Consider the following 13,393-nt stretch of genomic DNA (forward strand, 5'->3'; position numbering starts at 1 on the left):
CATCTCGTGTGTTATGATTTGGTTTAAAGTCTGGACCCAAAAGCACGACTCAGGGAACAGGTACACAGTAAATAACAAGTCTTTAATGTTCAAATGTGCAGATTAGTGCAAGGTGGAGGGGTGGAGCATGGTCCCAGGATCCCGACGTGTTCAGTGAAGGCACCGGTGAGGAGGAGAGTGAGAGTGTCCGTGGTGTGGCGTCCGCCATGTGGTGGCGGTGCTGCGGCACGGCGCAGCAGGTTCCGTCTTCTCGAGCGTACTCACTCCGAGGGGAAACACAGGAGAGCTGACGGCGGCAGGAAGGTCCACAGGCAGGCAGTTAAGTAGCACACACGAGATCACGAGGCAAGCACAGCAATCGAGGTGGAACAAACACAGAGGCATTAGCTACACAAGCTAACAAAGCACGAGGGCAAAAACACAGAGGAGCCAGGATACAAACTACTGCGCAGACTGATGAAACGATCTGGCGACGAGTAGGGAGGAATCCAGAGGCTTTATGGAGAGGTTGATTACTGGAGTGGATTCATCTGGCACTGCCTGTGGAAGGAAGCCACGCCCATATGCACACACACAGAACAGACAGGGGGAGAAACACAGGGGGAGAAACACAGGAGGAGTAATACAGACAGGGAATGACACACACACACACATGAGGGAGAGGCTGCCATGATGAGGATCATGACAGTACCCCCCCCCCCCCCCCCCCCCCCCCCAATGACCGACTCCAGGCGGTCTACCAGGCTTGTCGGGGTGTCTCCAGTAGAAGTCAGTGAGGAGAGAGGGGTCCAGGATCAGTCCCCGAACAATCCAGCTCCTTTCCTCGGGTCCATATCCCTCCCAGTCCACCAGGTATTGGTAGCCACGCCCCCTGAGGCAGGGAGTGTGAGGCGAACAGCAGAGGGATTAACAACTGACTCAACTTCAAACGGACCAATGAATCTGGGAGACAGTTTCTTAGAAGCCACACTGAGGGGAATATCCTTCGCATTCAACCAAACCTTTTGTCCTGGTTTGTACTCCGGAGCAGGAGTACGCCGCCGGTCAGCCAACCTCCAGTTCTGGTCCTGGGTGCGCAGGAGAGCCGCTCTGGTCTCCCTCCAGACTCTGCGGATCCTGCGGAGGTTGAGCTGGACCGATGGCACGGCAATCTCCTGCTCCTGGGAGGGAAACAGAGGTGGTAAGTAACCCAAAGAGGCTTCAAATGGTGTCATACCCGTAGCTGCTGACGTCAGGGAGTTGTGTGCATACTCCACCCAGGCGAGGTGAGTGCTCCATGAAGCTGGGTTCCGAGCACATATGCAGTGGAGGGTGGTCTCCAGGTCCTGGTTGGCCCTCTCTGTCTGACCATTAGACTGGGGGTGGTAACCCGATGACAGGCTCACTGTAGCACCCAGTGCTTGGCAAAACTCCTTCCATACCTGAGAAGTAAACTGGGGGCCTCTGTCTGACACAATGTCGGCTGGAATTCTATGAATGTGGAACACATGATCCACCAACAGTTCAGCAGTTTCAGCAGCAGAGGGCAGTTTAGGAAGACCCACAAAAGGAACAGACTTGGAAAAACGATCCACAATCGTTAGAATGGTGTCTTTACCTTGGGATGGAGGTAATCCGGTCACGAAATCCAGGGCTATGTGGGACCATGGACGGCCGGGCACTGGGAGCGGACGGAGGAGTCCAGCAGGTGGCTGATGGGTCACTCTACCGCGGGCACACACAGTACAGGCCTTGACATATTCATGGGTGTCTGAAGACATGGTGGGCCACCAGAAGTGGCGTTGTAGGAGCGTCAGGGTGCGGAAGGCTCCAGGATGGCAGGTGAACCGGGATGTGTGTCCCCACTGGAGGACCTGAGGACAGACAGAGACAGGCACAAATAAACGACCCTGGGGACCACCACCAGGATCTGGGTCAGTATGGAGAGCAGTCCTAACCACGGACTCAATCTCCCAGGTCAGAGAACCAACAAGACAGGACGGGGGAAGAATGGTGTCTGGCACAGGTGGGCTGCCCCCGTCATCGTGAAATTGCCTAGATAAGGCGTCAGGCTTAACATTCTTGCTCCCTGGCCGGTAAGTGAGGTTAAAGTTGAACCGGCCAAAAAACAAAGCCCACCGGGCTTGGCGAGAGTTCAATCGTTTAGCACTTTGAATGTAAGCCAAATTTTTATGATCAGTCCATACCGTAAAAGGTGATTCCGCTCCCTCCAGCCAGTGTCTCCACTCCTCCAGAGCCAACTTGACAGCCAGCAACTCCTGGTTTCCCACGTCATAGTTTCGCTCCGCAGGTGACAGTTTCTTGGAAAAGAACGCACAAGGATGGAGCTTGTTGTCTCCTGCAGCTCTTTGGGATAACACAGTGCCCACCCCGACGTCAGAAGCGTCGACCTCAACCACGAACTGGCGGGCAGGATCTGGTTGAACCAGGACAGGAGCCGAGGTGAAGCACTTCTTCAGCTCCCTGAAGGCATCTTCAGCCACAGGAGACCAGACAAAAGGCACAGAAGAAGAAGTGAGTTGGGTTAAAGGTGCAACTACCTGACTGTAGTTCCTGATGAAGTGCCGGTAGAAATTTGCGAAGCCCAGGAACCTCTGGAGCTGCTTGCGAGACTTGGGTTGGGGCCAGTCCGTCACTGCCTGGATCTTCGTGGGATCTGGTCTCACCTGCCCGCTCTCCAGGATGTACCCCAGGAAGGAAACAGAGGTCACATGAAACTCGCACTTCTCCCCCTTCACAAACAGCTTATTCTCCAGCAACCTCTGCAGAACCTGTCGCACATGCACAATGTGCTCCTCGAGGTTGCGGGAGAAAATCAAAATGTCATCCAGATAAACGAACACAGAATGATTCAGGAAGTCTCTCAGAACATCATTAACTAATGCTTAGAAAACGGCTGGAGCATTAGTTAACCCAAACGGCATCACGAGGTACTCGAAATGTCCCAGGGGTGTGTTGAATGCCGTTTTCCACTCATCACCCTCTTTTATACGCACCAGGTGGTAGGCGTTACGCAGGTCCAGCTTCGTGAAGATAGTTGCACCATGGAGAGGTTCAAACGCAGAATTAATGAGGGGTAATGGATATTTATTTTTGACAGTGATGTTGTTTAAGCCCTGATAATCAATGCAGGGTCTCAGGGTTTTATTTTTCTTTCCCACAAAAAAGAAACCGGCACCAAGTGGAGAAGAGGAAGGTCGTATGATACCTGAGTTCAGGGAGTCTGTTATGTAGGTTTCCATGCTTTCTCGCTCAGGTACGGAGAGGTTGTAGAGCCTGCTGGTGGGAAGGGGGGCTCCGGGCAGCAGCTCAATGGCGCAGTCGTAAGGTCTGTGAGGTGGTAATGATTGAGCCCGCTGTTTGCTGAACACCTCAGCCAGGTCATGATACACGGATGGTACAGAGGAGAGGTCTGGAGGTTATGGTGGGGTTGCACTGGGTTTACTTGAGCTTGGAGGAAGAGCAGACTTGAGACATGAGGTGTGACAGAATGAACTCCAACTTGTAATTTTACTGGCTGCCCAATTGATGACTGGATTATGTTTTTGGAGCCAGGGTAACCCGAGTACTAGAGGGGCGTGAGAGGATGGCATGATATGAAAAGATATTTGTTCTCGATGATTACCGGCCAGCAACAGTGATAGTGTCTCTGTTTGATGGGAGATGTGAGCCAGTAGCTCCGCATTTAATGCATTAGCCACGAGAGGTGTGTCAATGGGGAAAGTATTAATCAGGGTTTGTTCAACAAACTGGGAATCAAGCAAATTGGAATCAGAGCCAGAATCACCTAGAGCCTCCAGTTTAAAGGTTTCACCGTTTAGCAAAATACAGGCTTCAATGTTAATGCGTTTACGGGGTAACATAGGGACCACAGTGCTACTCACCAGAACCCCGGCTGCGACTGGTGAGGACTTGGGTTTAAACATTGAGGGCATGTGGCGAGTTGATGTCCAGGCTGTCCACAATAGATACATAGTCTCTCTTTGAAGCGCCGACTGCGCTCGGCTGGGGTTAGCTGGTTACGACCCAACTGCATGGGTTCCTCTTGTCTTGTGGGAGCAACAGACTGGTTATTAGATGCAGGAGTAGTTTCAACAGGCCAACGTGGAGCAATAGGTGAAGCAGCAGTTCCAGGGGATCTCACAACCTGTGCTCTGTCTCTGCGTCACTCTCTTAGCCTATTGTCCACTTTAATGGCTAACGCGATTAGCTCCTGTAAACTCTTGGGCTCTGCCCTACCCACGAGACAGTCTTTAACAGTTTCATTAAGTCCTCTCAAAAAAATGCTCTGGAGTGCTTTGTCATCCCACCCAAGTTCAGCCGCCAGAGTACGGAACTCAACTGAATAATTGGCCGCACTAAGAGAACCCTGGCGCAGGCTCAACAGTTGGTTACTGGTGTCATGACTGGTAATGGGATGGTCAAAAACAGACATCATCTCGTTGGAAAACCATTCAAAAGTAGCTTGAGCAGTGAGTGGATTATGCCAAAAGGCTGTTCCCCAGGCTCTAGCCCTCCCCTGTGCAGCGAGGGATAAGGCAAGGCTGTCCTATCTCAGGTCAGCTATATAGTCTAGCCATCGAGCCCTTGCTGCACAGGCTGAGGGGTCAGCTCCGTGGTCTTTCACTGCCTGGGTCCTCGGATCTTGCTCAACCTCCTACTGTATCGGCCTATGCGGATAATGTTTGTATCTTCATCACCAGCCAGAGGGATGTTCAATATTTGCAGGACACCCTGTCCCTGTATGAAGGGGCCACATCTGCATGGGTGAATTGGGCAAAAAGTGAAGCTTTGTTGGTGGGACAGTGGAGGGATCAGGCAGTGCCCATTTTGCCTGGAGGTCTTGAGTGGGGGAAGGAGGGTCTGAAAGTGCTGGGGGTGTTCTTGGGCACAGAAGGTTTTCAGGCAAAGAACTGGGAGTGTATTAGGGAGAAGGTGTGCGCGAGGTTGTCTAAATGGAAATGGTTGCTACCCCAGTTGTCATATAGGGGACGAGTTCTGGTTGCCAATAACTTGGTTGCCTCGGCCCTTTGGCACAAGTTCAACGTTTTAACACCACCAAAAAGCCTGATAGAGGACATTCAGAGAGCCATCGTGGATTTCTTCTGGTCTGGCAAACACTGGGTCCGGGCAGCAGCCCTTTATCTGCCTGCGGCGGAAGGGGGACAGGGTCTGATAAACATCCAGTCTAAAATTGCTTCCTTTCGACTCCAGACTGCACAAAGACTCCTGTATACCTCTGGCCCAGGTTGGCTCTATACAGCTAGACTGCTGCTGAGGAGAGCTGGGCGCCTGGGCTATGACAAACAACTGTTCCTTCTACAACCTGAAGCTGTGGTTCTTGCTGGACTGACACCGTTTTACAGCTCTGTGTTGCAGGCATGGCAGATTTTCCAGCTTGTACGTACCACAGATGAGACACCAGGTATGTGGCTGTTTGAGGAGCCTTTGTTTTTTAACAACCTTCTAAAGACTCAGACATTACAGTCTCCCAGTCTGCGAGCTAGCCTCAGAGAGGCTGGCTGCACCAAACTGGGTCATCTGATGAAGATGACAGCAAGTTCTGTGGACACCCTGAGAGCGAGGACCAACATCACCTCTATCAGGCTCATCACCAGAGTGGTGGAGGAAGTCCATGCCGCCCTGCCACAATCTCTGAGAGCTTTTGCAGAGAACTGTGCTTTATGTGATCAGTGGTCTGAGAACAGTGAATACAGCTTCCCCTCTCTGCTCATTTACCCAGCAGTGAGGGAGTGGCAGGAGGGAGGTGGTCAGCTGCTGTCTTTTACAACCCCTCACCTGGACACTTTTAAGGATGTAAGGAAGAAAGCACTTTACCATGTCTGCGTGAAGGTGCTGAACCTGCACTCTTTGGCAGGGCTGAAGGAGTCGAGGTGGGCTGAATTTTTTGGCACAGACGTGTCCCCGAAAGGCAGCTGGCGGTCCCTGTACAAGCTGCCCGTTGAAAAGCGGACAGCAGACCTCCAGTGGAGGGTTGTACGTGGTGCAATAGCCACAAACAGATACAGAGCGCACCTGGATCCAGGGGTTGGGGAGGAGTGCACTTTCTGTACACAGACAGAGACTTTGTTTCATTTATTTGTACAGTGTCCCCGGCTGTCAGCATTGTTTGAGCTGTTAAAAAGATGGTTTCAGGGTTTCGGGGAGGTTTTTTCTTTCAGCTTGTTCATCTTTGGCCCAAAGCACAGTGCACGGAGGAAGAGTGCTCACACACTGATTAACTTCATATCTGGTTCTGCCAAGTTGGCCATTTGGTTGACGCGCAAGAACCAGGCGCAGGGTATCACCAGTGTGGAGCCAGCGCCGGTTCTGGAGGGCTTGTTAAAAGCCAGACTGAGAGTGGAACACGCCTATTATAGGATGACGGACAACATATTGACATTTCGTCAAATATGGGCTGTTGGCGGGGTTCTGTGCTCTGTGGGGGAGGATGAGGAGTTGATTGTAAATTTCTGATTGGACAGAGTTCTTTACTTGTTTTGATGGTGGTTGTTATTGTTGTTCATTAGGTCTGGCAATGGTTCAATAAAGGGATTTTGAAAACCAAAAACCTCCCCGTGAGCAAACCCAACACATAGGCAATCTTGGACCTGTCAGAACTGTAAGTAGGGAACACTAGGGAACACTGGAAAAGAAAAGACTTACAGTCACCTAAGGCTCCGTCATAACGTTCAGGGGCAGGAACGTACGGCTCACGGGGTTGCAATGTGCCCACTGGTACTGCTGGGGAGAGATTAAACACAGGTGGATTATTTGTTTGCAGCTGGTTCTCAACTCAAGCGAGACCGGAGGTAAGATTGGAGAGGGAGTCCACGATCTCCCGCAGCGTCTGGTCATGATGTCCAAGCATTATCCCTTGGGATGAAACAGCATGTCTCAGATTCATCACCGGTGAACCTGAGTCTGAGTTGGCTGGTTCCAACATGGCCAGATCATTCTGTTATGATTTGGTTTAAAGCCTGGACCCAAAAGCACGACTCAGGAAACAGGTACACAGTAAATAACAAGTCTTTAATGTTCAAATGTGCAGATTAGTGCAAGGGGGAGGGGTGGAGCGTGGTCCCAGGATCCCGACGTGGCGGTTCTGTGGCGCTGGCTTGGGGTCTGCTCTCCCCTGGTGGAGTGGAGGGCAGACGGCTCCATGAGATGGTGTTTCCTCTCTGGTTCTTCCGTGCTCAGCCTTATTTTTTTCTTCTTATTTATTTATTTATTTATTAGTGGCGTTTGGATTCGGTTACAGCAGACGGATGGCAATTTGAAATGGAATGAAGCCCACAGACGGCAGACAGTAGCTACAAAATGGTAGTGGAACGCGCCCCATCTGCCCACAGCACAATGCTCTTAAAGTGATGCCACTGAATGAAGCTATGCAATGACAGAAGTGCTTACTGTATATATTGCATTTTTTTTTCCCGCCATGGCAACTATGGGTGTTACAGAAAATCTGAGCAAGAATATTGTGTCAATATATTTGTGATGTTTTTGTTACTCTCACTATACTCTGGTCCATTTCTTCATGCTGGCTCTAAAAGAAGCCTTCTTTAAAATCACAGGTAGCACATTAATGGTTTACCATGTTATTAAAAGGGAAATTTCGGTTTATTTCAACCTGTCTCCTATCGTCCGAAATTTGTTTCAAGTGACTAGTGACATAAAAATAACAGTTAGCATGTTAGCCGTTAGCCTAGATACAGCTGGGGTGCATAGTAGCGTCAGACCTGTTAAAACGTAAGTGAACGGGCAACCTTCAAGTGCAAAGTTAGTCCACTAAACAAGCTTTTTTTCCACAAAGACCGCTTCATATCGTTAGGATAAATGTCAGAGAACATATAGAAAACGACATGTAAACATGTTGTCTTACCTTACCGGTGTGCTGCCATGTTTGTTTACCATTTAGCTCTGCTTTCCAAAGCGCGGCCGAAATATATCTCGCGAGCTCTAGATAAAGCCCAGCTGGATACTACTCCAGGTGGAGGTGTCTCGTCCTCGGTCACATCCAGACCTTGAAAATAAGGCCGCAACCGGTCCCATTCCTTGCAACAGAGGCATTCCTCTTCTGTGGGCACTGGGGCACAGCATTCACAGGTACACCACCAATCTCCAGAGCTACGCAGCCTTGCAGCAGCCATTCCTCCTCTCTCATCCTCTACCTGTTGCGCCTCTCTCTCTCTCCTCCTCCGTTCTTCAATTTCACAAAGCTCTTCGTCAATGTATTCTGGCTCAAATAAATAAGGGCGGCCATCAAACTCTGCAAAATCAAATTCCTCCTCCACAAAGTCGAAGTCTGGCAAAAAGTCAGCCATTATTCTATAAATCTTTCATAAAATAAATGAATGAACTTTTCAGGCTACTGTCCGGTTCTGCCTTCCAGCTGTTGCTGCTTGTTCTCGCGAGATTTCAGGCACGGTATGAGATCGCTGCTCGCGATATTTCGGCCGCGCTTTGGAAAGCAGAGCTAAATGGTAAACAAACATGGCAGCACACCGGTAAGGTAAGACAACACGTTTACATGTCGTTTTCTATATGTTCTCTGACATTTATCCTAACGATATGAGGCGGTCTTTGTGGAAAAAAAGCTTGTTTAGTGGACTAACTTTGCACTTGAAGGTTGCCCGTTCACTTACGTTTTAACAGGTCTGACGCTACTATGCGCCCTGGCTGTATCTAGGCTAACGGCTAACATGCTAACTATTATTTTTATGTCACTAGTCACTTGAAACAAATTTCGGACGATAGGAGACAGGTTGAAATAAACCGAAATTTTCCTTTAATGAGTTCGTACAAACACTGCATGAGAACAGCCTGTCACATTTCAGTGCAGTCCATCAGGAATGTGAGCTTGCGCATTGTGTTGTCACAACAGTTGAGCTAGGCTCGTCTCTTTCACTGGGCAACAATATTAATATTTTTCCTTGAGCCCTCTGCACTGGCACCTGTGCTGTGTGGCCTCTTTGAAATCAGTAAGGGCGGTTCCATAACTTCCTGTTGACGGTCCACTTCGGTGACTTAAAACAAGGCAAAGAGGTAAGACAAGGTAAAGAAAACAAGAGTGGAGACTGACATAGAGCAGAAACACTGGGTTCCAGTAAAAGTGATGAAGATGATGTGCAGAGTGAGGGAGGCGGGGCATCTGAGTCCAACAGAGACCGAGAGAAAAAGGAGGAGAGGAATTTCGAAAACGTAAGAGCTCATTTGGTTATATGACTCAGATTTGTTCAGGAAGCTGCCAGAGCTGCAGCTCTCTGAAGATGGAGGAGCTCTGCTTTCCACAACTGCTCAACACCTCCTGCAGAAAGCCCACCTCTCCTTGGGCCAACTTTGTGCTCCTTAACATTGTGCTGTACTTTATCTCTCTGCTCACTGTGGCTCTTAACCTCTTTGTCATCATCTCAGTCTCCCACTTCAGGCAAAGATTAACTTAATTTACTGATGTGAACAGCTTCTGTAGATTAGAAGAACTGTCTTTCAGTTGGTACTGAATAATGTTGCAGCTTGGACTTGTACATTAGACACATTTGACTTGTATTCTGTCTTGCTGACTGTTGACTGGTGATTTCAACACCAGATACTGCAGTAGTTGTCCACACTTAATTATATTATGATACAGATGTTGCAACCTTGGAAATGTATTTAAGACACATTTGACTTGTATTCTGCCCTTTTGCACAAACTTAACTGTGATTTTGACACCAGATATTGCAGTTAGATGTCCACATTTAACCATATTGAAACTGCAGATGTTGTCGATCAGAAAACATTTCATTATATCTGTTTTTTTTTACAACTGTTTCAGTCAATTAGATCTGAGGACCTGTTGGGTTTATGAGTTTTTCTTCTTTCTCTCCAGGCAGCTCCACACACCCACCAACATCCTCCTCCTCTCTCTGGCTGTCTCAGACTTTCTCGTGGGCCTCCTGGTGATACCAGGAGAAGTCCTGCTAAAAACAGCCTGCTGGTTTCTTGGTGACCTCATGTGTTTGCTCTATTATTATGTGTCCCTCATATTTAGTTCTACTTCCATAGGAAACATGGTGCTCATATCAGTCGACCGCTATGTGGCTATTTGTGACCCTCTGCATTACACCACCAGAGTCACTGTGAAAAGAGTTAAACTGTGTGTGTGTCTGTGTTGGCTCTGTGTTGTTTCTTACAGCAGTCTCTTGTTAAAGGATGACCTGACTCAACCAGGCAGGTATAATTCCTGCCATGGAGAGTGTGTGATTGTCATGAACCACACTGCAGGAGCTGTTGACCTTGTTGTAACCTTTATTGTTCCCATTTCTGTCATTGTCGTTCTGTACATGAGAGTATTTGTTGTGGCTGTGTCTCAGGCTCGTGCCATGCGCTCTCACATCACAGCTGTCACTCTCCAGCTTTCAGTGAATCCACAAACAAAGAAATCTGAGCTGAAAGCAGCCAGGACTCTTGGTGTTCTTGTAGCTGTGTTTCTAATATGTTTCTGCCCATTTTACTGTGTCGCTCTTGCAGGTGATGCCATGGTCAGTTCTCCATCTGCATCATTTGTGTTTTATCTGTTCTGTTTTAACTCATGTCTTAACCCCTTGATCTATGCTTTGTTTTATTCCTGGTTTAGAAAAGCAGTTAAACTCATTGTCAGTCTTCAGATTCTGCAGCCTGGCTCCTGTGAGACCAACATACTGTAGAGAGGCTGTGGAGTGACTGAAATGAGGCCTGCTCCACCAAGGTTTTGATTTGAAAATCACAAAAATTGAAGTAAAATCTCTGTATATATTACTGTATATAAGCAGTATATGATAAAATTGTGCATTGCTCTACCCGGTGTCAGTTTCATGTAAGGATTCCAACTTGCTGTGATCCGGAAATCTACAACAAATCTATGCATCACATGGGGACACCTAATGTTGGGATCTATGCCTCATCGAGGCAGCACCATTTTTTGGGACTTAAGCCAGAATTCCACTGGATGCATGTCCGTTGCAGAACGGCAGCGCTGGTTATCTGCTACGTACTCCGCCGTCCGTCAACACCCACCGGCTGCGTTTGCTGTGCGGAGTGGTGCAGCTCTGCTGGAAGACATCTCGGTGCACCTCCATGATTAGTATCTCCTCATCCATGGTGTCAACAGGGTGAAATGATGTCTGAAAGCCTCTGACCTGTTGACTTCAGGCCTGCCTCTGCCCATTATGTAGTTTTCAAGGTATAGTGCAGGGAAATATGATCCGCCGTGAACACTGTGTATTTTATTTTGAAAATTAACCGGATGTTTTATTTTGTTTCTGTGCACGACTTCCTGCCCCGCACGATCTGCTCTGTGCTGAATTGCTGCGTTGTGCTCCGGTGATAGAAGTCCTGCGTATCTGTTGCGGAGGGCTCCGGAGCGCCGCAGCTGAGACGGAGCTGGAATGCAGCACAGCTGCAGCCGGTGGAAACACACACATTGACAAGAATTAAATCCTATGGGCTCCACTGCCGTGCCGGAGTGCAGACGCAACCAACACGCATCTGGTGGAAACTGGGGGTTAGCCTTTACATGTGCCTGACCTTGCAATAGATCTCCAATTAAGGTATAAAAACTGCTACTGGAAATAATTAATAATTATTAATGATAATTATCAATCATGTTAAATAATGTGACTTAATTTACATGAATCACCTCTTCGGGCACCATTCCCGAAAAGGAAAAAATGATCGCCAGATAAAGATATCAGTCTCATAAAGTTCACTAAGCTATCAAGTGGAAACTTTGATTAATAACTAAGTTAATAACCATAACAAAAATTAATAGTAAAGCCTGAAGGATTTCAGAGTTCTTGACATAGCAGAGGTTGACTTTTCATTCACTCTTGTGCAATATTAAACAGACAGAAGGTATGATTCCAAAATATATTTATTCATAAAGGAAGGAAAACAACAAAACACACAAATTCTAACAAACTAACTTTATACAAGCAAGTGTGTGTATGTGTGTGTGAGTGAGTGAGTGAGTGAGTGAGAGAGAATTTTATTTTATCAATAAAAAATCAAAGTCAACATGACACAACCATCTTAAAACAGATGTAGAAAAAAACACAAGACAAACACCTAACCTCTCAGATCATTCTAGAGAGTGATTAAAAACCAGTGCCCCCTCAATCACACTACACAGAGCACATGTGAAGCACCACTGAGCCACAAACTCCTTTTCATAAGTGAATAAAATTTAAAATCAACTCTGATTCTGGCCTTCACCAAGGAAACAAACATTGACCGCAGCCCTTCATCCAAAACATTCTCTATCTGATTTTTCCTTGTCTTATAGATTGACAGTTTGGCCTGTCCCACCACAAAATTTAACAACTGCCACTTTCATGTACTCTAACCTGCACCAAAAATAAAAGCAGTTCCAAACCAGATTACATTACATTTCATAAAAATAAATCAAGTCAAACAACACTTTGAGTCTGTGGCATTCTAAATAACAGTGAAAACAGTCCCTGGCAGAAAGGACACTGAGCACAGACACCGGGATTCATTTTGCACACAAAAGTGTTCATGGCCAATGCTCCCTGAAGAAGTTGCCACTGCAGATCAGTGGACCTTTTGTTTAAAGGTGCTTTATAAAACACCCTCCGCACCGGTTTACACTCATCTTGTACATTTCGCCTCTCTCTCCACACAGTATCCTTTCTCCTGTCAGTCCAGTTTGGTCTATTCTGAGAACCAGCTCCAGAAAAGGGTCCCCCCATCAGGAAACTCTGTTCCATTAAAGTAGTCCCTGAACATGTACAGTTCATCACTCGTTAGGATTTTGGTCCAGGCATTGAAAATGTCTTTGGTGTGATGACATGACTTGATGCCAAGAAGAGCAGCCACTGCTTCTGTGTTGTGAAAACTGGGACCTGCAGCCTCCACTTTGTGCTTCAGCTGAACTGCCCCAACTGAACACAAGCACTGTGTGAGGCCAGGTCTACTGTCCTTCTGAATGTCCAGCCTGGCCCCGTGGACTAGAGGCTCCTCCAGGAGCCAGAACAACGCCGCCGCAGGTTGCAGCCTTTCCCACTGAAACAAAGTCCAGGCTTTAAACAGTCCCTTATAGAAAGGAGGCAATTTACACAAACGAATCAAGTTACAATTCATTAAAAACAAAGAGGCATCTAAACCTAGACCTGCTGCTTTTCTCAAAATAACGTTTGTTACTGGCTTCCAGATCACATCATCATTTCCTGTGAGGTATTGTTGTATGAACTGTAACCTGAATGCTGCTGCTCTGCTCTTTAAATGTACTAACCCGTGCCCCCTTCATCTTTCGGCAGGTAAAGTACACTTTGATGCACCCAGTGTAAATGACCCCCAGAAAATTTCAACATGACAGACTGTACTTTTTTGCAAGAGGCCAGCAGGGGGTTCTATA

General features: G+C 47.7%; 1 protein-coding gene across 1 annotated transcript; it reads left to right on the plus strand.

Moving 5' to 3' along the window:
* The first annotated feature begins 5,550 nt into the window (after positions 1-5,550).
* LOC144466787 (trace amine-associated receptor 13c-like) lies at positions 5,551-10,685 on the plus strand. Its single transcript, XM_078174204.1, has 3 exons — positions 5,551-5,997; positions 9,231-9,427; positions 9,869-10,685. The coding sequence occupies exons 1-3, from the start codon at positions 5,551-5,553 to the stop codon at positions 10,683-10,685; spliced, it is 1,461 nt and encodes a 486-aa protein (XP_078030330.1).
* The last annotated feature ends 2,708 nt before the right edge of the window (positions 10,686-13,393 follow it).

This window comes from Epinephelus lanceolatus, chromosome 14 (assembly GCF_041903045.1).
Source record: "Epinephelus lanceolatus isolate andai-2023 chromosome 14, ASM4190304v1, whole genome shotgun sequence".
Taxonomy (NCBI): domain Eukaryota; kingdom Metazoa; phylum Chordata; class Actinopteri; order Perciformes; family Serranidae; genus Epinephelus; species Epinephelus lanceolatus.